Source organism: Crotalus tigris, unplaced genomic scaffold (assembly GCF_016545835.1).
Source record: "Crotalus tigris isolate CLP2741 ecotype Arizona unplaced genomic scaffold, ASM1654583v1 scf7180000018806.1695572, whole genome shotgun sequence".
NCBI classification, from domain to species: domain Eukaryota; kingdom Metazoa; phylum Chordata; class Lepidosauria; order Squamata; family Viperidae; genus Crotalus; species Crotalus tigris.
This window is the reverse complement of record NW_024097205.1, coordinates 931257-956826: the sequence shown is the minus strand read 5'-3', so window position 1 is coordinate 956826 and position 25570 is coordinate 931257. Positions and strand designations below refer to the sequence as shown.

Here is a 25570-nt window from a genome sequence, read left to right as displayed (position 1 = left end):
GATGAAAAATATGGGTTAACAGAAGAGAATGTGGGAAAATTAAAGGCAGAGAACAGTATGACTTACATTTTTATTATGGAACTATCCACATTTTCTCAATGTCCATATGACTACAAAAGATTTGGGTTTAAATATATAGAATTGAAATAAATATTTCAAGTAAACTTACCAGGAGTTATTAATTTGTCATAGCGATGCATTTTGCCTCTCATATCATCTTCCTCCTCCTCCTCTTCAACTAATTTAAAAAGAAATACATTAACAAGGTTCTAATAACAACTAGTATCTTGCAGTTTGCAATTGTCTAGTATTAATAAGTATATTTAGGCTTAATCCAAATATAATTATTGCCCTAGCTCTTAAGCTGCCATGTTATATATTCTCCAGTCTTCCTCTTACTCCTGCTTCTCTCCATTTCATTTTTGTAGATAATCATGTTATAACGTTATGTATACAATCTTTCTAGGCCTTCTGTATCTAGGCTGAAAAAATTAAGACAGTCATTAGAAGGCAGGAAAGACATTTTTCTGTTTTTATTTCCATACTGTATTTGTTTAATTTTTTGCATTTCTGATACAGTATAATTCATTTATAGATACATAAAATTAGGGTCTTAGTTGACCAGTTATCATTGATCTAATTCCATCCCATTATCAGCCTCAAAAATTAAAAGGGGAGGCAGATGTTGCATGGAAATGATAGGATGAAAAACTGTATGAGGCTATGGGTTCTCACAATTACATAACCATACTGTATGGTTAGAAAAATGTTTTCACCTAGCATTTCAATAGGTTTGACATTAAATATTAGGCTGTGAAAAAAAACAGGAGACAAATTGTCTTGATAACCGATTGTGTATCATATTTTGACTAAATACATACAGTATTCCATTTCTATGGCTGAGTTCCCCAACATATCAATCCATAGATTCCTTAACCACAGCTTATGAAAAAGCCGGGCTGTATTCATGAAACATGTATGCCATAAACCATGTGATGGGATTCATACAACATGCTACGCCATGGGTGTCCAACCCAACCTTTTGGTTTGCCTGAGCTGCATTGAATGAAGAGGAATACAAAATATATAATATTTTATTGTATATAAAATGTACAATATAATTAATATATATAAATCACATACTAATGGTTTATGAGCTTGTGGGGCCACATTACTAGCTGTCCAGGCCACATGCAACCCTTGGGCTACGGGTTGGACATCTCTGTGCTAAGCCAAAACAAGCAAACTCAGCATTTAGCTGAAAGCTGACTGGTCAGTTTCTCTTAGCCTACTTTGGGCTCTGAAGACAAATAGGTGAGTTAATTCTTGTTGCAATCAAATGGATCAATACTAGGCTGATCCCAAAACAGCAGATCATACACTTGCAGAAAAACACTAGGAAGAAAAAAATATATACCATCTTGGCATTCCTAAATGTAAATGTTCTACATTTCTTCATTTTTAATACTGCTACATAGTTTAACAGTGAAGCAAGAAATTACATTTCTTTGAATGCATGATTTCTGTACCAAAGGCTTTCCTATGTCCCAGTTTGCAGGTCACAAGAGCATAATATTTGTGTGAAATACAGTATAGTTTATTTTTACAAAGATGTGCCCCAGTGATGCTGATAAAGGTGAGAGGTCCTAGCTTAACGACCAAAATTGGGATCAATAGCTCCAGGGTTAAGCGAGACTTCACATGACCATGACACACTTATGACCTCATTTCTACCCCAGTCGCTAAGTGATTCACCTGCAGTCATTAAGTGGGATATCACATGACTACAACTTGCTATTTTTAATTTATACTTTTATTTATTTATCTATATCCCACCTTTATTATTTTTACAAATAACTCAAAGTGGTGAACGTGTCCAATACACCTTCCTCTTACTTTCCATATAACAACAGCCGTGTGAGCTGGGTTGGGCTGAGAGAGAGTAACTGGCCCAAAGTCAACCAGCTGGCTTTCATGGCTCATGGCATCCTGCTTTCTACTGCCTGATTTTACTGTCAGCTTCTCTGTTGCTTGTCAGAAACCAGCTGTGACACACACCAATAGTAATCGTGACCACAGGATACTGCAATTGTTGTAAACAGCTGCCAGTTGCATGGAACTCAAATCTCGATCACATATCTTCAGGATGCTGCTCTGGTTGTTAAGTTCAAGAACTGGTCATAAAGTTATTTTTTCAGTAGTGTCATAACTTTGAACAGTCACTAAATAGGGCAGTCACCAAAGGAGGATCATTGAAAGGTCTGAGTATATTTAACTCTTTATGTCAAGCTCTTGGCAATTGACTTAACTGAAAGTATTCCAGTCAAAAATTTGACAAGATTTACTAAGATGAAAGGGACAATATTACAAGAATTTCAACAAATGAACTATTTGCAATTCAGAATGAATTTATTCCCCATACATAACTAAAGGGTTGGCAAATAACTGTTTATAAAACCATCCTCTGAGTCCTTATGTAACTGACTATTACATAAAGGATGTAAATGGAAATCCACTATTGCCTATGTTAGACATGACTGCTTTCTAAATTCCTTGGAGGTATTCCATTTTCCTTTTAGATTGCTATAATTCCTAAGCATTAAATAGTTAAATACTGCTATAGGAGAGTTGTATGGTTCTTGATATAGTCTATACCCTGATTAAACTGTTATTGGCCCATTTTTTGTAGACCTTAAAATATGGATGTGAAAGAGAAGACTCTTAGACACAGCCTCTTCCCATCTTTCTCCCCCAAAAGTAGAATCACAGTCCCCAAATGAATGCTAAATACTAATTAAATTCAACATTTTACCACCAAAACTGATTATGTAATCTTCTTGTACTTCTGAAATTTGATGGGTAGCGGTTACAAATGGTTGCCCAGCTCTAAATTAGGGGTTAAGTTCTTTGAATTTTGGGTAGCTTCTTTCCCCATTAAGTAAGGTGAAGAGATTAATTTTGCAGTGGAACAGAGCCAATCCATATGGATCTCAGCACTCTGAAATTTTTTGCTCAGAACAAACTGTTTCCAAAACTGTGTTAAACAATATATCTATCATTAGATCTCCTGCAGCTACAATGGAAAAGATATGAACTGAGCTGAGAAACACAAATTTCTGCCTATTTCATCAGCCTCATGAAATTACTATTTATTGCAAGATCCAATCTGGGTTGGTTACCAGGACCAGAGGATTACTCTTCCGAGTTTTCAGACTCATGCTGGAGCCTATCCTCAGGGAATATATGTTTGGGGCTATTCTATGTGTTGTATTATATGTTGCCTTCCTATTGGTTGATTGTTGTGTTGATGGCTGGCAATTGGCTGTTGTTTCCTTGTGCTGCCAAGTCCTCAACTCCTAAATACCTGATAAGCTGATGGTCAATCAGCAGTCCTGTTTATTGACAAGGGACCCGTTTCCCAGGCTTCAATCATTTCCCTGGCTATCTTTGTACCTGCATGGCCAATAATAGTAGCTGTAAATCTGAATGTATTATTATTTATTCTATACTAGCTGTACCCAGCCACGCGTTGCTGTGGCTCAGTCTGGTTAAATGGAAAAGAAAGAAAAGAGAAAGCACACGTTTGTAATATGTTTAATTTCACAATGCTTGTGGGTATATAATATTTTTTATTGTTCCATTGTCTGTGCAGATATAGAGATTGTCTGAAATCGTAGTGTGTGTTGCTTTTACGTCCAACAGATGGTGCTGTTTTTCAAAAAAACATGTTTTACCTGTCACAGGTGTGACATCTATATAATATAGGTATATAAAAACACACGCGTATTCAAATGCAACGTTGTGTCAAAATTTCAAAGCAATTGGTGAAGACCTTTCGGAGATTTAAGATTTTGAACAAACGAACACTTACATTTTATATAGATGAAGAAAGATACATATACAGACTATAAACAAATACATTTATGCATAGAGAGTTACTATATATTATGATAAGTGCATGCTAATATTTTCAACTGAAAATAGGGTAAAACTGTTGGATGTTGCCCTCTGTGCAGAATAGATTACCATTTAGAATTTCTCAGCAGTAGCTTTTCTTATCATATGCCATGTTCTGGGCCTGTTAGCTACCCAAAGTAATGCTGATTGTGACTAGAACATGGGTGCTATAAGATGAATACTTTATTTCAGCATAATTTACAAGTTATGAGAAATCTGTTATTGTGAAATTAGCCACAAGTAAGTAGCTATAATGCAATGCAATGTACATTAACATCTAACAGAGCAATCTACAAATACTTACTGTTAAATAGATCTTTTGCCAGGTCATAGACTTTTGGAAACCCATCCAAAATATATCCTTGGTTTTTACAAGGCATAGACATTAGCATTTCCTTCATGAACCGAATCACATAGTGATCATCTAGACGACCTAATTGTAATGGGAGAAGTATTAGTTGAGGCAGAGTTGAGTGGTCAAAACTGAAATTACTATTGTCTGGACACATACTTAATACACCTGCAGTGTATTAGAATTACATACTTATAGCTTGCTGAATTAGCTCAGTTAAACTGATCACTAAACAAACTGCAAAGATTGGCAATTCACAAGCTGCACTAAAACATGGTTTGCTAGTTTGTGACTCAGTTTGTTACACAAACCAGTCAATGGGATGGATTTATAGCTAGCTAATAAGCATTTGCTGGGGAAGTTACACTGGAGGAGAAGGCTGGGTGTCAAGGTTTTTTTTATTGTTTGGCTTTTATTGCTATTGTGACTCTACCCAGAGTTCTGCTTCTTAGGATGGGCAGCTTTACAAGTCAAACAAACAAACAAATAAATAAATAGGGAGGGGCAAGTTATGGTGCATGCCACATTCTATGTCTTCATAGCTTCTAACAGATGCCTGCAATTCAGCCTATTGTGTGAATGTAGGCTATCAGTAGCCAAGATCTGGTGGCTTGTCCTTTACAACAATATTATTTCAATTACTTCTATCATTTCTTTCCTTCTCATCATTTCTTATTCATATTTCATCTCATGCTTGTGTCTGATTTTCCTCTGAAGTGTTAACAGTAATCTAAATGAGACTGATGAAGCTGGGAGATGATGACTGGATTCATGTACTGTATCATCTAATGGCATGGCAAATAGAATCAACCACAAATGGTTGAGATTAGAAAATATTGAAATTATGATTTGCAAGCCAAAAAATATGTTTACACAAAATCAATAAAACCAGTTATAGTTCCATATTTTTGTGAATCCAATCCAACTAAGTGGAAGAAGCACTATAAGCAAACCACTGCATTTACTTTCGAAAAGGAAATTTTTGCTAATTTTTCATTTACCCGAATTTTGCTCCATGTTTTCTTTAACTGCATCTAACATTTCCTGTGCTTCTTCTACATTATCTCCTTGTTCTTCTTCCTCCTCTTCCTCATCTTCCTCCCCTTCATCCACAGACTCTGTTCCCTCTCGAGGAGCAACTATTTTCTCCTGAGGAGTTAAAATAAAATGCCAAGAAAATTTGGACTAAATTTTGGTTCAGCTGTAGAAAAATTAAAACAATGTTGCCCTGTTTGTTCTACAGTCTATGATATATTTGAGTGAAGGTTGCAAGAAAGTAGACATTGTAAGAAGTATTAAATAAATTTTGCTTTTAAAAAGACATATCCTTCTGAAAAATATTTCAGTTTGTCTCTTCTCCATCATCATAATGCACTGTGGTATGTTGTCTTTCAATGCATCTATGTGGAAACAAATTGTTCAATAATTTACCACTAAATATGTCATTAAGAATATCTGATCTTCATGATCAATTATCCTGAACTTCATTATTTATTATTCCTAAGATTTGCAGACTGGACAAATTTTAGATTTGACATCCTTGATGTAATTAATAATTATAATAATCTACAAGCTTAGCAAGTAAATATTTTTCTTTTCATTCAGTATATCATGCTGCAAAGCTAAATCTTCATTAGAAACTTGACATTATCAAAGAAACTTTGAATTCCTATTCCCTGCTTGGTTTTGCATCCTGAACTGGAAATCAATTGTCATGTTTGTATTGCCCTTAGTCCATGATCATGCAGTTGATTTAGACTTTGTACAAATTGTGCCAATAAACTTTAAACTGATTTTTTAAGTTTAAACTTCTATGTTAAATTTAAAGAAATATTTAAGAGAAATATACACAGAAGTCTACCCATACTGAAATACAATATTTAACAGTAGAACTATACATGTTCCAGTTTTTCTATTGAAATATTTTGAAGCAGAGAATGGAACGAACCTAAGTTATAAAGTACATGTTTTGAATGCAAAATGAATTATTTCAGACATGACTGAAAAGATAAAATGCATAATCTGATAACATACAATGCAGGACATTTTTATTCTTAAATCTATTATTGTATGGCTTATTTTTAATTCTACTCATACTTTTATAATCTTTTATAACAGCTCACAACATCAGTGATCTACTTACCAGATTTTCTATGGCTTTAGTGATCACTTCCTTTATTTTAATGTGATGCACTTTGTAATATTTGCATAGCTCTTCTGCAATTGAAGTTTTCCCTACTCCAGGAGGACCAAGTATGCAAATTTTAACTGGCTAAAAGGAAACGGGTATATTAATAATTCTTCATGCACCATGACCAAAATTAAAATGAAAAAAATATATTATCTTTACTCAGGTTCTAAAGGCTGAAGGATATGGTTTAGAAAAATTCTTTGTGGGTGCAATTATAGGCTTGTCTCCATCATAGCAGATTGGTTGGCAAAACACTGAATACTTCATAACTACCCATACTGATTTAGTCCATCCATGGCTGTAAGATAGCATAGGATATAGTATAATTCAGCGACTTTTGCCCAAGGACCACATGTATGCCAAGCTCTACTTTTGTAGCCCTTGGAGGACTTTCATGATTGCTGATAATTGCTGGAAATAATGTAGTGTTCCCACTGGGCATAGAAAACACAAGAAGGTACAGTGCTAGCCTTAGAAAAGGCTTTTCATGGTTAAAAAGAAGAAGAAAACTGCAGCAAGTCCTACCCCCCACTGGATGAGGTCCCACTCAATTTCTGTTGATAAATAAAATCCTGTCTCAGATATAGTTGGAAAACCATACTATAGATTGATTTTGGTTTATATTATAATTTTTATAAAACTTTTTAATAAAAAAAACATACTATAGGATCAAAGTTTACACAAAACAGAATTTTACTTAATAGAAGATAGGGACAAAGGGCATTCCCATCTGCATAAAAAGGGAATAGGAAGTGTTTAAGTACATTCTTCACAATTTAAATCAAGACCGTGGATTAAAAGAAATATTTTTAAAAGGCAATTATAATAGACAATGCAGCCATGATTTCCCATATTTATATAATTTTTGAGACATGTATATGTCACACTCAGTTTATAGCTGGGAGAGAGGAAGGGCCAAGAAACTATTTATAAGGGCTGGACCATTGAACAAAATGGTGTAAATATTAGAGGTTGGTCACACAAATTACAAGAAACGGTGATCTTCAATGGACCAGTTAATCCATAGAGGGCCTACACAATTGATTCACACAATATTCTTGAATTAAACATGTTTAGGTGGTAAGGAACCTCTCATGTGTGAAGTTGGATTTGAATGTAAGCCTTTAGGCTCATACTTTGTCTGGACAAACACAATTTGCTCTATGATAGTAATAGTTCCAGTCTACTCTTTTTTTTTTTTTTTTTTTTTTTTTGTCTACAAGGTCAGCAGTTTCAAATGTCATTAAGTTTCTTTTGCAGATGGCTTTAAATGTTGGCAAGTTTCTGCTGATTGACTTTGGCTGTTTCCAAACTGATATATAAATACATGTTTTCTCTAAATTGTACAGAAAATAATAGTTCACAATTCACTCATTCATTGTAAGTATATATTTCCATTATTATTACCAATAATCCGCGAGTTAGTTTATACTCATTGACAACTTGTTCGATATTATCTACTATCCCTCCTTGAGCAACCCATCTTATGTTGAAGTTCTCTTTCAAGAATACAGCTTCCATTCGTAGATTCACAAACAATTCATCCAAGTATGTTTGCTGAAGGAAGTGCAAGAAACTGTTATTAGCTGTATTTCTAAACTATCTTTCCACATAGTATAATATAGTAGCATACTTCATAATTAAAATTAAATTTTAAAATACAAATAAATAACAAAAAAGGTGAAATAACACTTTTCTAAATTCTCAATGAATTATAAATATCTTAATCTGGGGATCAGAAAAAAATCACGAGCCTTCTCCAGGCTATAACTGATAAAAGTTCTACTAAGTGCAGATGTCTCTTTCTTCAGAGCAGGATGGAACTTATGCAAGATGTCACAGGCAGTTCTTAAACTCATGGCAGGATGAAACAGTGAATAATATAAAGAACAATAATTGCTTCTGACATTTGGGTTTCAGAATTTCAGCTAGAGTATATGAATTTTTAAAAAGAAGTTTCAACTGAACCCAATGAATATTTTACAGTGGGGTATTTTCTCTGTAACTCAAACAAACAATGTTATCGATGTACTAACTTAGGCTTACAAACTATATCCATGCATACCTTCATTTTAATTTTTGGCAACATTACAGAAGTGGTTTGCTATTGCTTTTGGACACTGTTTTTTCAACTTCTTAATTTATCTTAAATCCCTGGAAACTCCTGGTGATTTTTTCCCCCCCTTCTGAATAATTTAAAACTAATCTAGAGACCCTTTAGAGTTAGCTGGGAACTGCACCTGCTATGACAAAACCCATTACAATATATCAACATGACCGTTATCAAGACACAAGATTGATAATTTTGAGATTTGTAATACATGAATAAATGGAATATCAGTATAAAAGATGGAAAGTGTTGCTTATACATTTAACTGATTATTCACATTTTCTCAAACTGATCTCCCCCCCCCACCCTCCACTCCTTTTCTGTTAGCAGTCTGAGAGGTTGACCACATTGGATAACCTGAGCAACACCAAAACTTATTTTTAAATGGCAGTACACTCCTTTTTCTTTCACTGTAAATGCCAGTTGTAATCCTTCCACCTTGATCAACCTCTGCCCAAAACTGCTATATGACATGAGAAGGAAACTGCAACCAGTTGAACTTTATCAAATTTACAAGTCTACCCACCTCCATGACGATTCTGGGCAACATAAACTATTAAAAGAAAGATTGAAATAGATATACAATGAGAAGAATATCCAAAATAGAACAACGAACACCCCATCTGACATAATAACATTCCAACAACCCACGACCTAACCTAGCTAAACATTTTAAGGCCTTATTTAAATGAAGTCAATATGGGAGCGATACAAATCTCTTTTTCAAATGATCTATTGCTAGATATTATTCTTTCTAGCAGAAACTATTCAGAAAGGTAATAGTACCGTTAAATCTTTACTCAGGAAAGCATTTTCTCTTGGAATCTTCTGCATTTTTCCTGGGCCCACATTTTTGCTGATGCACTTATGGGAAAAAAAAAAAAGTTTTAAATCTACCATAAATAGCCAATCATTAAAAGTGCAAAGTATTGTTTATTATTTTTAAGCCATAAAGCTATAATATTAACACTTAATATTGAATCAATGGTGCTAAGAAACAAAGCATAATCTGCCATTTTTTTTTTTTTTTTTGCTCAGTGCTACCCCTGCAATTCCATATAGAACTGCTGCAGATTGTAGAAGCTGTAACCTAAGCAACCTCTTTCTATATTTTTCGTTAGAGATGTGATCCAGAGACATCCCTAAATTGTAAATCTGCTTTTTGGACAGGCATAACTCTATTCAAGAGATTTATCATCTTTCAAGGATTGTGATCCTAGGACAATAATCATTTCTTTCTTATTTGGTTTCAGGTTTAATATATTATTTTAATCTCTAACCCATTTCAGGCAGGGGAGAATTGAAAAAGGTAGGTGTGACCTTCTGATTCCTCTGGTAATAGCAAATTCTCCCCTTTAGCTCTATAAATTGTGGTTATTATATATTTCATTTGTCTTCTATTTGCAACATCTTGTTAATTGTACTTAGAACAGAGATTTTGAAAATGTGTTGTGTACCATGAAAATAAATCTGACAAATTAAAATTCTTCAACTACTTTACCTTCACAATTTCACCCAGGGTTTGTGTTGATTCATCCACTGCAATTAAGTAATTGGTCCGTGGTCTATGATCTGCTATATTCTGCAACACTCTGATGTGAATGGATACACAGAATGTACAGTGATTATAGTATACAATGAATATATAAAAGTAAAGGAACAATAATTTAGTTTTTTCCACATAACTCCTGAAAAATTGATTCAATAGTGTTTGTAAATTTAAAAGAGTAATGGTGCAGTGTTGGGGAGGGGAGTTGACCCAAAGTAATTAAAGATATCCCTTCCTTATTAGCACTCTGTAACTATTGCTTTTTTTTCTGTTCAATTGAGTCCAATTTTCAGAGACTGCCTGGACAAGTTCCTGCAGATTTCTTACAATTGGTTGCCATTGCCTCCTTCCTAAGGCTGAGAGAAAGTAACTAACCCAAGGTCTCCAAGCTGGCTTTGTGCCAAAGGCAGGGTCTCTAATTTTCTAATATCATAACTTAACCACTGTATCTGACTGGCTCTCTACTATTTCTCATAGATAATTAAATCAGATAATCAATTGCATCATTTCATCCAAGTTTAGGTCTTAACCAAAGACATAAAAGTTTTACTTTTGTGAAGTATTTGGCATTAGGCAACATTCTTTTTCATGGATGTTTTTAAAGTGCAGGGATCTGTAAATTAAAATAAATCAATTTGGAAACTTACAAAAAGGCTTAAAGCTTGTTTATATTTTATTTATTTGTATCTCGTCTTTATTATTTTTACACATAACTCAAGGTGAAGAACATCGTAACTGATTCACTACCATGAATGAAGGGAACATGTTATTAGTTTCAATAGTGCCACAAGGAAGACATCAGCAAAATTCTGAAGTTCTGGGATACAGATAGCCCTTGACTTACGGCCATAAAATTTTTGTTGCTAAGCAAGACAGTTGTTAAGTGACTGGTGCCCTATTCTATGACCTTTTTTAATAATAATAATAATAATAAACTTTATTGTCATTGTATGTGTATACACAGTATACACGTACAACAAAGTTTACGTGATACCCAAAGACCAGGTCCCACACACATAATCCCCAAACACACTCCCACCCACCACAATTCCCCACCCCTAAAACCGCCCAAACATCCACCCAACAGACCAAGTAATACTCGGTCCACTAATGGTGGCCTTTTAGTTCATTATTAAGTGCAATTATAGCTCTGGGATAAAAACTATTCAGAAAACGTGTGGTCCAAGTTTTAAATGTTCTATATCTTCTGCCAGAAGGCATCGGTCCAAAGAGATTGTAAGCAGGGTGGGAAGAGTCTCTGAGAATGTTATGCAACTTCCTCAAACAGCAAGATTCGAAGATGTTGTCCAGGGCTGGTAGCTGGAGTCCGATAATATTCTGGGCAGTTTTAATAATTCTCTGAAGAGCTTTTTTGTCTGCTACAGAGCTGCTCCCATACCATACTATTTTACAATAGTTGTTAAGTAAATCACTGCAGTTGCTAAGTGAATCAGTTGTTAAGTGAATTTGGGTTCTCCCCTTGACTTTGCTTGACAGAAGACAACTGGGAAATTCAAAATGATGATCATATGACCCCAGGACAGTGCAACTGTCATAAATACATGCCAGTTGTCAAGTGCTCAAATTTTGATCACAAGACTAGAGGGATGCTACAACAGTGTATCTTTGAACTGTCACTAAATGAATGGTTGTAAGTCAACAACTACCTGTACAGCAAAAAAGAAAAAAAGTATACTTACGCTGCTAAGTCAGTAATATGAATGGTTGGAACCACATTTCGTCCATCTCCAAAACATGGTATTATAGGAGTCTCCCCAAGCCAAGATAACTGCAAATATTTACAAAGTGGCTTAATCTACCATATATATAGTAGTACATTTTTGTATCATTCCCTTAAGGTAGCTTAGCAATGAAAAGGACCACATTAATGACAGGTTTGTAGAACTTGAATACTATGTCTGGCTGTATTATAAACAGCCATTAAATGACAAGAAATTACAACTACAAATGATAGAGAAAATGCATGATTGCAAAATGTATCTTGGCTTTTTTATGGTGGGTGAGGTAGATTAGGAACCATGAATGGGAATACCTTAGACAAGGAGTACAAAACTGTTTTGGGTTGAAGGCAGCACTTCGGTATTGAATGACTTGTCATGGACCATATTTCAAAAGTAGGTAAGCCAAAATAAATAGATTTAGCCAGGATAGAAATAAATGTTTTAATGTGATTAAAACTACATGTAATGTAATAATAAATACATTTCTGAAAGCCTCTAGGGCAGCGGTTCTCGACCTGTGGGTCGCGACCCCATTTGGGGTGGAACGACCATTTCACGGGGGTCGCCAAACAATGCGATCCGCCATTTTTTTCTCAGCCGGCGCAGGGGGCGGCGCCGTGCATGCGCGCTGCGCAGGGGGGCGCCACCACGCATGCACGCCGTGCAGGGGGAGCGCATGGGGCACCGCCGCGCATGCACGCCACGCAGGGAGGGGCGCCGTGCATGTGTGCTGCGCAGGGGGGGCGCCGCGCATGCGCGCCGCCTGCTTATGACCGGGGTCGCCAGTCTAAAAAGATTGAGAACCACTGCTCTAGGGTTCCATTTAATGATGAAGGAGGCTGCAGTTTCAGGGAATGCACTCTATAGCTATTGCCATCTGCTGGTTTAAAAAAGCTCCATTAGAAGGCTGTGCTGGGATTAACTAGTCATTCTAATCTGTTAGGTTAGATATGTTCTTTCTGGATAAGTTGTACAATATTAATTTTGTAATACATTACCTTAAAAAAGTAGTGGAGAAGTCTTTCTTCAGCTCCATACTGAACACCTGAAGCAACAACATATGTGCCAAATTTGTTTTTGTTCTGGGGAGAAAGATTAAAAAAATGTCTCTATTCAAAGAAATTTAGAAAAGTAATTGAATTCATTTCTACTTTAACAACCCATGTAATAAGGTAGAAGAGAATAAATTAGAACAGCAAACTGGATGGAGATAAAAGAAGTACTTGGGCTGAGAAGAAAAAAAAAGTCCTGTTTAGAAATTTAAAATGTTCAATTTAAGAGGCAAGGGCTAATAGTCAGGCCAATCTTCAAAATAACCAGATATTTCAGTAGATAACTTCAATCATTTTTACTTCCTGACAGTTCCTTACTTTCAATAGCCTCTATTCTTGTTAGCCAATGAAAGGATGGTGCTATCACTGCACAGTATTTTTTTTGGGGGGGGGGACTTCTTTAGAGGTTCTCAGATTATTGGTCTCAGTCTTGCAGGGAGTTGTGAACATCAGAGGGAGCTTACAAAACTAAATCCTTTGACAGTACTTCTGTCTTGAACTTTGCAAGGATGACTTTGAAAAATTGTACATGCATGAGGGTAAGTGGATAGTTCCTACTACCAGAAAGTTTGGGAACCATTTAATTATTAAAAGCTATATACATTATCTAATCCTAATCTTAGTGAAATTGATAGTTTTATTCATGATGATCACATCCATTTACTATTTTAGGGGATCATGATACTGCAAAGTTTGGACCCTTGATCTACTTGCAGAAGATAAAATATTTATAGCATTTATTCTTTCTAAGTGAAAGAGTCAGAAAGAGCCTCTAGAGCAGACATGTCAAACACAAGCCCGGGGGCCGGATGCGGCCCGCGAAGTGGTTTCATGTGGCCCGCGAAGCCATCCTGGAAACAGTGAGGGAACGGCCCCCGCTGCCTTGGCCTTGGCCCAGGCTAGCTGGGAGCCAATGTACAAATTTATGGTGGCTATTTTGGCACTTGCCCCAGTGGACCATGCCTTGGCACTTGCCCCGGTCCCACCCCCTTCTGTGAGAGACCCTCAGATCTGTCCCACTCCTGCCCAGGGCCCCATAGGCACCCTTGACGCGAATGATGTAGAACTGGCCACACCCACCCAGTAGGCCACACCCACTCTGGCCACACCCACCTGACCCCCCCAGGGCAACCGCAATGCTGATGTGGCCCTCAGTGAAATTGAGTTTGACACCCCAGCTCTAGAGGCAATGGAATCCTTGGACTTGGATTCTATAAAGCTTGGAAATATACAACCTTTTGTGTTAATGCTTACTGTTTTCCCAAGTTTGATAATGGTTTTTTCAGCATTGATGTGTTCCATAAAATTAAGATGGGGTTTTCTTCTACGATAGTCTTCTTCAGTAAAAGGTATTTCTGGATCTTCCTGGATGGAATACATAGACAGAGGATGATTTTCTTAATGTGAACATTGAAAATCTCTCATGTTTTTAATACATTTCATCTGAAGGATTTTCAAATCTTAATGGGGAGAAATATTTAAGCTCAATACTATCAAGACCTCTCAGTGGCTTATCTGAAAGATGGTATGTGATAGCAATAATTAATCTGAGTTTTCAGGTCGGTAGAAAACAAATCAGTAAAATTAATTATATTGTATTATTTGTTTGTTTTTTCCATCACTCACCGGATCAAGAGGCTTGCTTCGTGCCCATGTCATTATTGTTGATAGAAGAATAAATAATTTCTGCTTTTCAAAGTGTTTTGATTCTGCGTGTAATGCTGTTTATAGGTTAATATAAATAGAAAATGTTTAAATTTATACCTTATCACAAATATCGATGGGCTTTATCTTTCCCCAGTACTACACAAAGAATAGCATTACTGTACTAAATAATGTATTGTCAAATTCCTATAATGCTCACCCATCACTTGTTGGTGGGGTCAATGTAGCTATATATGAAGAGTGCTTTATTGCAGAAGACATATTGTAATCCATTCACGAAGACTATGATACACACATATCAGTATTTCACACTTGACTGCTTTCTGCTTACAGTACTTCATATGATTATACAGGATAATTTTGAAGCTGGAGTGAGTTTGAAAACCTATGACTTAAGTAGCATATGATAATCCTCTATCACATCACAAGGAACTTATCCTATGCATTCCAATTTAAGCATTATGATAAGCACTGCTAAAGTTCACCTGTGCACTTGAATCAAGCCATTTAATCCAGCAGTGTCACTGGACAAATAGTCACTCAGTATTAATGTCTTAAGATACTATACATTTAGCACAAATTAAAAAATAAGGAAAAAGAACAGCAAGATACGCCCAAGTGAATTTCTGAAGGATTTAAGGAAATTTTTTATAATTTAATGCTTTATTTGCTAAACTAGATTAGCTAAACAAGTTTGCTAATATGAGATTATTACATTTTCCCTACTATTTAAAGAACAAATTGACTGACCTGTTGCTGCCCAGGTTGCCTCCTCAATTTCTTTTGGGTCTTCAGAAATGTTATAAATAATGATATCACATTCTAACATGCGAGCTAGCAACTCATCTCGAGAAGTTGTCTAAAAATAAGCAATTTATCTTAGGTTATTGTGGATTTTTCCCATTGATATTCATCTGATATAAATCTCTCATTGCCTAACTGAATTTAACTACCAAAGATAAAATTTGGCATAATTATGGCTAGCTTTAAAACTGTAGTTTTTCAGTGATTTATCATCAAATCAGTATGAAATATAAAATGGAATGCAACAAGGAAAGCATTGCAGAGGTATGGAATGCAAATTACAGGATTTTTAAAAATTTCATAACACAGCATGCATATAAAATAAGCATATGAATAAGCTGTATATGAAACAACTTCTGAAAAGACATGTATTGTCTGAACATGTATAAGTGCAATATAGTTTCCAAAAATAATAATTCCACTGGCAAAGCACATTATTTATTTATTTATTTATTTATTTTCCACCTTTTAATATATATTTTATATAAAACTCAAGGCACCAACACCCTCCTCCTAAGAGCAAAGAACAGATTGTGAAGATGATGTAATGGCACTTTTAAGACCCTGTCTTGTTGTCATAAATAAGGTGAAGATCTGTTTTCTATTGTCTCAAAGAGCAAAATCCAGAATAATGGCCTTAAACTTAAAAAGTTTTAAGTTTAAGGCCTTAAACTACAGAAAGTATATTGAACATTAGGAAAACGTTAGGAAAATTGAACATTTGGGAAACTCTCTAACAATTAGAGCAGTTCAGCAGAGGGATTATTCACTAGATCAAGGAACTGGGTACCTCTTCACTGATGCAGTCATATATATGTGATACTTAAATTTGAATCCTTGCACTGACCAGGCGATAAGGACTTTATGGCCAAGTGTCCATTGAATCAGGAGAATTGTCAGAATGAAGCTTGCAATTGCAACACAAACTCTACCCTCTGGTTTTCATTGACATGTAATATTGAAGTGTATGTAAAAAATGGCTGAAATCTGTATTATCATAATACACTGTTTATCATTTGTTACTCCTTTCCCTACCCAAGAATACCTATATTCACCATATACTTTCTTTTGCTGCTTTATATTGTAAGATCCTGCAATTAAAAAAAATTCTATGTGAATCAAATGCACATCCAGAATTTTATTCAACAAATTGAATACTTACTGTATATACTTCCGTGGCAAAATCTGGTTTTGTATTCTCTGCCTGTGAAAGAGTTCCCACTATTTGATATATTCCTTCTTTTGGTTTAGGAGGCCCAGTTTCAACAACTGATTTTCCTTCCTCATCTTCTTCCTCTTCCTCTGGTATTTCTTCCAAGGAGGCTCCAACAATACAATTGGCCAGATACTTACAATGTACAATAAATAATAAGATGGTGAAAGGTAATTCAGTGTTATTCATTATTTCATCTATCTATCTATCTATCTATCTATCTATCTATCTATCTATCTATCTATCTATCTACCTACCTACCTTTCTCAGTGCTGTAACCTAGGAGTGTGCCTCCCACACTCTCCCTGAGGTCTGGCAGGCATCACCCTTCTAGCCTTCCAGAAAGACTTAAACAGCTGGCTTTTCCCTGGAACACTGGGGTAGGGTCTGATTGGAGCCCAACAATTGTTTTCTATTTCAGAATGGTATTTTAGAGTCCCAGGTGTTGTTTCGTAAGATTTCTTTTTACATATTTCCTCCTTTTATGTTTTAGTTATTTTACTGTAAGTCACTCAGAGTTATGATATATAAACTGGGCAACCTTGTTAAAATAATAAATTCTCTCTCCCTCCCTCTCTCTCTCTCTCTCTCTCAAAAGAACAAGTTGATACGAGATCTTATGCACTCTTATTTTCTCTTTTTGCTATCTATTCTTGTTCAATAAAAAAAACATTAAGCCTTCAGCCATCATTTGTAAACCTCTACCCTGCTGTAATCAATTTTTCTGAATGGCCTACTGTATAGAGAAAATAAGATGTTGAAATTCCACAATCTGATTAAAAGCAATTATAATTATTATTGCAACTGTCTTCAAAATACTTCCATCTTCAACATTTTTGTAGAAGTAAAGAAGATAGCCCGACCTCAGTTGGGAGGCTGTTCCAAAACACTGTAATTGTCCCAAAAAATCAGCATCTTCTAATTAAGTTCTCCCAAAGCTCTGACAAATGTGACTGTATACATAGCTTCTCCCTGGATGTTGTGATAGGTTTGGCCAATGCTGTTTTGGAGTAGGCATACTCTAGCCATTGTTTCTGGTTTTTCATTTCCTGGAAGGCCTCAGTGAATCAAAGCATCAACCAACTGAATCCCAAAAAGAAGTCATTTGAAGGCAATAATGTCCAGATCTTGGTTGTTCACCAGAAGGTTGGGAAAATCCCCAAGCATCTCTTTGAAAATTAAATGGATCTATCAGACTATCTGAATAAATGCCATCACTCCATGAAAGTCACAGGTGACCAGCAATTGCAAATGATCAGGATGTAAATGGGGTGATAGAAAACATCTCTAGATCACACAACTGTTCAGAAAAAAAAGGGCTATATGACCACTACATGTGATAGGCCTGACATTATTTGAGATAAGCTCATGGAAGACATGAACTCCTAAGAACCAACCTCTAGACAGGAAGGGTAGAATTCCCCAACAGTGGAAATTCTGTATTTTGAGCCTAAGTATCAGTTCCAGAAATTCAGAAAAGAATATGGAGCAAGAATTGGTGCAAAAGCAATATCCCAAGCTATAGCCCAATTCAACAAATAGCTATTCATATCACAGTATCTCAGTAACAGTTCCTGATTACAGAAACCCCCCCCCTTCACAATCAAACTCCCTCCAATCATGTTGTTGCCGTAATGTAAGAAACTGAATGACCTGTGTTTCATTGTACAATTATATCTTCACTAACTTGCAGCTACCTACACTACCACGTTCAGTTATGTACATTGTTAAGGGGGAGTTGAGTCCTGGCTTTAATGAAGTATTGGAGAATATATAGGATAGCATGTTTGCATGAGAAGCTAGATAACCACATTTTAGCTTATAATCTTGTGCAAACTCCCCTGTTTTTAGTCAATGGGTGTGGATTAACACTAGAACTTTTGATGAATTAATTGAATAAATCATTGCAAGTATGTTATATATTGAGAGACATGGGCAATTCAAAAATGTGAAAAATAAAAGATACAAATAATTAAAATCCTGTCCCAGAAGGGGGGGGGGGAAACACAATGATATAGATATGAATATGAAAAAGCCACAAGGTTTAATCTCCTTCACAATATATGGTTGGCAGAGTCTTAGAGGAGAGCCTTTTCTATCCTGGCTCCCACCCTTTGGAACACTGTACCTCTTAATATGAGATCCATCTCCACCTTCTTTAGCCTTCCAAAAAGGCCTTAAAATATGGCTTACAGGTTGTTCTGTGGTCCAGATATGGGTGTGCCATTTTGGAAGTGGTTATTGGACTAAATAGAAGGTTCCACCTTTAACCCATTGTATACCCTTTTGACTTAGTTAACTGTGTTAATTCTGTTTTTATCCTTACTGTTTTAATGTTTCGCAATACTATTTTTGTTAAGTTGTAAGCAGCTCAGAGTTATATGACAGCAAGATGGCCAGCATATACATTTAATAAATAAGTTTTTAAGAATGAAATTTAATAAATAAGTTTTTAAGAATGAAATAAGATCTAGGGATTTGGCAGGAGATAAAAGAAAAAGCCATGAAAATACTGTATTTGGTTAAAAGCAACATAAGAGAAAGGCCTAATTTGGGTAGAAAATATGATGTCTAACGTTGATTTTTTCTTTTCATTGCTCTTTTTTGATTCATATCAAACAATTACACTCTTCATAAGAATTGCTTATCCCCTAGAGCAGAATATACAGGGTTCATGATGACTAACTGACTTCCTGCAGATAAACAGCAGATGGAGGGCTCCCAAAACATGTAAAACTCTAATTGATATATAATCACTTAGTAAACTGTTTTGAAGATAAATATTTTACTTCAAATACAGAGACAGTGGGATTTAGAGATTAAAACATTGGGAAGATCCTTGAATGCTGTCAGCCCAATCCCTAATCTTATTACTACAGACTATCTCACTGAATATTGGGGATTGGAAAAATTGGCTACTTTGAATGACTATAGGAAAAGTAGGATATTTTGTATTGAACTTATGCCATCAACTATCAAAGTCCAACAAATATTCAGACATCTCTCATTTCCTTTCTCACTCCTTCCCATACAATCAACCTATTGAAAGAGTGATAACTTATATATCATGACTAGAAAAAAGCCGAGTGGACTCTTTCCCCAGTGCTTCCTCTCCTTTCCAACCCTCTCTACAGGTAATGATGATGTCATCCATTCAGTCGAGTGAGACTTTCCCGTAACTTTGCTGCGATGGAGATGCATCTGGCGGGTCCGCGGCGTGCCCCGAAGCGGACGACCACCCCCCCCTCCCGTTTCTGAGCAATGCATCCTTGCGCCCCCACCTTCCCAATGTTTCTGCCGCCATAGCTGTCCAAATGGTTGAGGAAGATCCTCTGGCTGCGAATGATCTCTTCTGCCTCCGCCACCGCCTCCTCTTCGTCCGACATGGTTGCCGTTGACAAAGTGCCCGGAGGTTGCTGGGCAACCGAGTCACGCGCTGGCATCGGCAAAGGAATGGGAGGAAGAGCAAAGGGCAAGTAGCGAAAGACGAGAAGTGGGCGGGGCTTCAGACTGAAACGGAAGGACCTCTGTCCTCCGCTACGCCAGCCTCCAAAGCGGGGTCTCCTCGATAACAAGTCGGCGTGTCGGAGTTGGGGAATCAGGTAACTATCATATCTCGATGGACCGCACCGTTCCTCAATCGCAGTCCGAACGCCCAGGGTCGAAAGCTGCAGTCCAACCATCCTCGAGAGCTAAGAGCATCCTTCTGAAACATCAATCCAACTTAATTTTGGGTGCAGATTTTAGCATGTAGGGAAACAGAGGGATAATAATTGGGAAGAAACAAGCTCAGCCATCCATCTGTCCAACCCTTGTATGTACATCTAATCAGAAACACTGGCTACATTTATTACTCTGTTATCAATTTTTCTTAATCTTAGCACCCTTCTCAGAGGTCCTCAAAATCAAAATTATTTGCCAGTCTATTTTGAAAAATAATTCAGTATTAAAATCCCTTCTAATTATTATGAGAAATGATAGAGGCAGTGAATGCATCAATTGTAATTTTTAATATCGTAAATATTGATAAATATAACCTATACAAACAAAAGCTCAATTTTTAAAAGAGGGAAGGGGTCCTAAGAGTACAAGACCCATTGTACAGATCATTTATGTGCCTTTATTTAAATGTACAGCCTCTAACATAAATAAGTAAACAATAAACATGGCTAGGTTATTCACAAAGGAAAACAAAGTCAGCTATGTAAAGTACATTTCCTCCTATAAATCTAAATGTGAGCATATATGTACTCATTTGTGCACTTCATATTTTTAAACAAATGTACAAAATGAAATACAGCATTATAACAATTAAAAATGTAAATTCCTGGACTAATTCTCAGCTAAGATATCTAACACCCAAATAGATTCAAAGGCGCAAGACATTTAAGTCCTTCAAACTATGAAGTTCATCTGTCTGAGAACTAGGAATGTTATCATTATATAGCAAAATGTATCGCTGCACAGTGCTACTATGTTATACATAAACTTTCATTTAAAAACAGGCCTTTTTTGTAAGCAGTAAAAATTAAAAACAAAACATTACAGCAGCACTGTTAGCAAATTTCATATTTAGGTACCTAATTGTTCTCTCAATTCAAATCCAACTTGACTCTTTGGTTTTGAGTTAATATTGTTTTGTACATTAATTTAAAACAATGGCTAAAATACTTAAAGGTAATATAGAAATATTTAGTAACTGGGAATATATTAAGGCGTGCAAAATACTTTCCAATATACTGTACATTATGTAAACATTTAAACTGTAAATATGTATTCCATTTTAGCAAAAACTGTAAGAAAGATGGAGCTTTATGAAGAATGCACTTTTTTAGTTCCTTATCTTTGTGCTTATACCATTTGTATTTCAACTGATGAATACATTCATTATGCCAACAATTCAGCTTCTGTTCAGTATTCAGTTTGCAACCCATACAATAAACACTGCTTTTTACTGCTAATAAGTATTGGACTTAAAATGTTTATGAGTGTATCTTATTATACAATTTAAGAGCATTCATTATGATATCCTAGTGAGTTAGAGAATGCACAACAAATTTGAAATAAATATTGTAAATGAAAAATCTATTTTACTAAGTTTGGCAAGGCAATTTTCTGTTCTTCATAAAACTAGTTAGTCTTGGAAAACACTATTGTGCAAATTTTGAATAAGCATTATCTTGTTACAAATATTTAATGTCAACTGCAGTTATTAATAAAATTAAGAACTGATTTAATACAGATTAAAACTGAAACGTTATTCAACCACTTGAAAAAAAATTAACCAAGAACTATAACTTTGTTTGAAATTTTGAGAACAAATTGACTTATTTACTGAGAACAACATCAATTACGAAGGTAGTGCCTTTACAACTAGTAGAACAAGTATTTTAAAAGCAAGAAATGCAAGATAAAGTATTCCTTTGCCAGTTCTCAGTATAAGCTGTTCAAAATTCTCAGTTACAACATTTTTGGGTTGTAGATTCAATCAGGACTGCCCATCACTTTCCAAAGCTTCTAGTCTTTGAAGTAATGCATTTCCAAAAGCTTCTCGATATGCTGGACTAACTGAGTCTAACAAAGAGTAGACAGTCTCATGGTAGGGATTCTGTAAACTGTCATCCACTTGGTCAAAATCATAAGCAACCACCTACAAAAGAAAAATACATTTCAAAAGTAAGAAAGGATCCAACACAATATAAACACGTGGATAAAGTAAAATGACATAAAATGTTCTACTGAGCTTTTTTCCCCTTTGGATATTTAAAAGACAACCAATAACACGGAATTCTCAAGAACTGACTAATACTAAAGATATATTTCATGGATTTTTATAGCTACAGTAAATGGGGTAATTTGCATCAAATTACTGATTACTGGAAATTTTCTATATAAAATATTTGGAACTTAAGGAAAAGGAAGTAGACTGCTTTTGTAACAATGTACTATTGTTTACTAGTCTGCAGCAAATACTTAAAAATATATATGCAAAAGGAACATTACCCTGAGTCCTGCTTCTGTTAGCTCCAGGCAATATCTGTTCTTTTCCCTAGTTTCCACATTGATGTATGCTACATCTTCAACACATGGGAGACTTTTAGAGACAAACATGTTGCTCACAGCAAACAAAACATCATTCACAACAGCTTCTGCTTCTATTCTCATGTCCTTCACATCTTCAAAATCCTTGAATTCAGACTGGTTCTCAGTCTCACTGTTATTGGATTCATCCATGGAATTATAATCAGTCTCCATTCTGCACACAAAAATATATGTATAATATTTAGTACAAATCTAAAGACCTCTTGCATTTATTCAGCCAGAACGTTTAATACATTTCTAAATGTGATGTGAATTTTCAGAAAATCTAGAACTTTAATTATAATTCAACAATATTTAGGCAACATGATATTCCAAATAGCTCACAGATTTTTTTTAAAAAAAAGTTTTTTAAAGTTTTGAAATAATCACTTAAATTTTAATTTCATGATTTCAAAGTGCAAGCTTTTGGTGCACTCATTGGTTCTGAACAAATTAATCAGCCAACAGTGTATTCAACACAGAGTAGGCTACCTCCTCTTTCTTCTATTTAACCTCATCGTTTATTACTATTTCCTGTACAGGCATGTTTGCAACCTTCTGTTTTATAGGCCACTCCCTTATGAGCCAGCAGTGTGCTGCAGCTGCCAAAAAAAGCCAACACAGTGCTAGGCTGCATTAACAGAGGGACAGAATCAAGATCACGTGAAGTATTAATACCACTTTATAATGCCTTGGTAAGGCCACACTTGGAATACTGCATCCAGTTTTGGTCACCAAGATGTAAAAAAGATGTTGAGACTCTAGAAAGAGTACAGAGAAGAGCAACAAAGATGATTAGGGGACTGGAGGCTAAAACATATAAGGAACAGTTGCTGGAATTGGGTATATCTAGTTTAACGAAGAGAAGGACGAGGGGGGACATGATAGCAGTGTTCCAATATCTCAGGGGCTGCCACAGAGAAGAGGGAGTCAAGCTATTTTCCAAAGTGCTTGAAGGCAGGACAAGGAGCAATGGGTGGAAACTAACCAAAGAGAGAAGCAACCTAGAACTAAGGAGAAACTTCCTGACAATTAGAACAATTAACCAGTGGAACAACCTGCCTCAGAAGCGGTGAATGCACCAACACTGGAAGTTTTTAAGAAGAAACTGGACAGCCATTTGTCCGAAATGGTATAGGGTTTCCTGCCTGAGCAGGGGGTTGGACTAGATGACCTCCGAGGTCCCTTCCAACTCTATCATTATTATTATCACTCTCCAAGAGCTGCTGATATCCTACAATCCAGAGGCCCATATTTCTCATCAACCCCATAACCCTTTCTCAGCATTTCTTGCCTGGCACAACTCCCGCTCCCCATGCAACCTGAGAACAATGGAATATATGTAAGTAAGGTTGAACAGGGGGAGCCTCTGGTGCTTTCTGAACTTGGTTGTTGACTTGCCGATGTTTTATTACCCAGCTAGGGAGGTAACACTATCAGTGAAGCGTCGGTAAACTAAATGAGAATATTCATACATTGGCAACACATGTACAGTTGCAAAGCATCTATACGAATGCATAAAGGACACTCTCGGGCCGACACACCACAAATGAGGCGGAGAAACTTCCCTTTTTCTCTAGAAATCGTGAAAGTTGTAGTCCCAACATCTCTGGAAGATCCCAGGTGGAGAGTGACTAACGCAGGGCAGATGCCGGCAGCGGATGCTCCTTTCTCTCCGACATTGCACTGAACCGTTGCATCGCCATCCCCGCGGTCTCCCGTGTAACCACCACCCCCCTCCAGATGATTTCCCCCCCGCGCGCGCGCTCCTATCGCGACGGCATATCTACCCATATGCATATCCATTCTCCTTCGGCGTCTGCTCGTCGAATCGGTCTTGCATGAGAATTGCTCCTGGCCCCTTCACTACGGAGATGATAAGCCTCTCCGCTCCGAACAGCTAACCCCTCCACGGAAAGCCGGTAAATCGCAAGGCGACTCTGCTCGCCTGTTCCCACTCTCCAAGCTGTCACGTGCCACGGTCACTAACGACTGTTGGCCTGGAAAACAACAACGGCACTTCCGGTGCCAATGGCGCTTCCACGTGGTTTAGGAGGGGAATTCTAGGACCGCAGAGACGAGAATTCGTATGGAGAGGAGCTAGGAATGTATTTAATTAAGGATAACCTAAGTACATGATGATTTTACTGCATATTTCATTGCATTTAAAAACTTTAAAACAAATAGCCGTTATAAACTAACACTTGCATTAATCTCCACTTTTCATTTAGTGTTGTCTTTATACGTATTTAACGGAACGACAGAGTTAGAAGGACCCTTCCAGTCTTCTAGTCCAACTCCCTGCAGAAAACCCTATACCATTTCAGACAAATGGTTATGCAGTCTCTTAAAAACTTCCAGTGTTGGAGCATTTACAACTTCTGGAGGCAGGTTGTTCCATTGATTAATCCTTCTGTCAGGAAATTTCTCCTTAGTTCTAGGTTGCTTCTCTCCTTGATTAGTTTCCACCCGTTGCTTCTTGTCCTGCCTTCAGGTGCTTTGGATAATAGCTTGACTCCCTCTTCTTTGTGACAGCCCCTGAGATATTGGAACACTGCTATCATGTCACCCCTAATCCTTCTTTTCATTAAACTAGACATACCCAATTCCAGCAACCGTTCTTTATGTGTTTTCCACCAAACTAATATGACATCTTTAAAAAACAGCTATAGAGGATTAGTGGAAAGCCTTTCAGTATCTCCCTACACGCGCTTGTGAATATTCCCGTCCTTGTTATGCTGTTACGTTATGTTATGAAAGAGCCTCCGCTGCTCTTTCTTCCTCTTATCTCTATATTCCAAAGGCGTGCGGGTCACGTGACTTCCACGGTCCGCTTCCCCTTGTCTTCTCCCTT

General features: G+C 36.5%; 2 protein-coding genes and 1 long non-coding RNA gene across 6 annotated transcripts in view; 1 reads left to right on the top strand and 2 right to left on the bottom strand.

Annotated features, from left to right (window-relative positions):
- The window catches only part of LOC120313857, a 33080-nt gene extending 13227 nt beyond the window's left edge, over nucleotides 1-19853 (top strand). Inside the window, exons 2-3 of the long non-coding RNA XR_005558269.1 lie at nucleotides 16674-16805; nucleotides 19770-19853. This is a non-coding gene — a long non-coding RNA (uncharacterized LOC120313857). The remainder of the gene's footprint in view (nucleotides 1-16673; nucleotides 16806-19769) is intronic.
- The window catches only part of AK7 (adenylate kinase 7), a 30553-nt gene extending 10081 nt beyond the window's left edge, over nucleotides 1-20472 (bottom strand). For 2 of the 4 annotated variants that reach the window (XM_039356203.1, XM_039356205.1), the window contains exons 1-15: nucleotides 19917-20472; nucleotides 16585-16770; nucleotides 15369-15477; nucleotides 14580-14674; nucleotides 14208-14318; nucleotides 12900-12983; nucleotides 11860-11948; nucleotides 10112-10202; nucleotides 9397-9474; nucleotides 9137-9163; nucleotides 7908-8057; nucleotides 6453-6581; nucleotides 5311-5458; nucleotides 4262-4390; nucleotides 170-238 (exon numbers count right to left, since the gene is read on the bottom strand). In XM_039356203.1, coding sequence (XP_039212137.1) covers nucleotides 170-238; nucleotides 4262-4390; nucleotides 5311-5458; nucleotides 6453-6581; nucleotides 7908-8057; nucleotides 9137-9163; nucleotides 9397-9474; nucleotides 10112-10202; nucleotides 11860-11948; nucleotides 12900-12983; nucleotides 14208-14318; nucleotides 14580-14674; nucleotides 15369-15477; nucleotides 16585-16770; nucleotides 19917-20318 — 1897 coding nt within the window. In that variant the 5' untranslated portion in view covers nucleotides 20319-20472. The remainder of the gene's footprint in view (nucleotides 1-169; nucleotides 239-4261; nucleotides 4391-5310; nucleotides 5459-6452; nucleotides 6582-7907; nucleotides 8058-9136; nucleotides 9164-9396; nucleotides 9475-10111; nucleotides 10203-11859; nucleotides 11949-12899; nucleotides 12984-14207; nucleotides 14319-14579; nucleotides 14675-15368; nucleotides 15478-16584; nucleotides 16771-19916) is intronic. The other 2 variants (XM_039356204.1, XM_039356206.1) reach the window with 1 other exon arrangement.
- Nucleotides 20473-20626: 154 nt separating this feature from the next.
- Nucleotides 20627-24724, bottom strand: LOC120313856 (GSK3B interacting protein). The gene is made up of 3 exons (XM_039356209.1): nucleotides 24507-24724; nucleotides 22639-22891; nucleotides 20627-22285 (listed from the first exon to the last, which is right to left on the bottom strand). The coding sequence occupies exons 1-3, from the start codon at nucleotides 24557-24559 to the stop codon at nucleotides 22124-22126; spliced, it is 468 nt and encodes a 155-aa protein (XP_039212143.1). The 5' UTR covers nucleotides 24560-24724; the 3' UTR covers nucleotides 20627-22123.
- Between the last annotated feature and the right edge of the window lie 846 nt (nucleotides 24725-25570).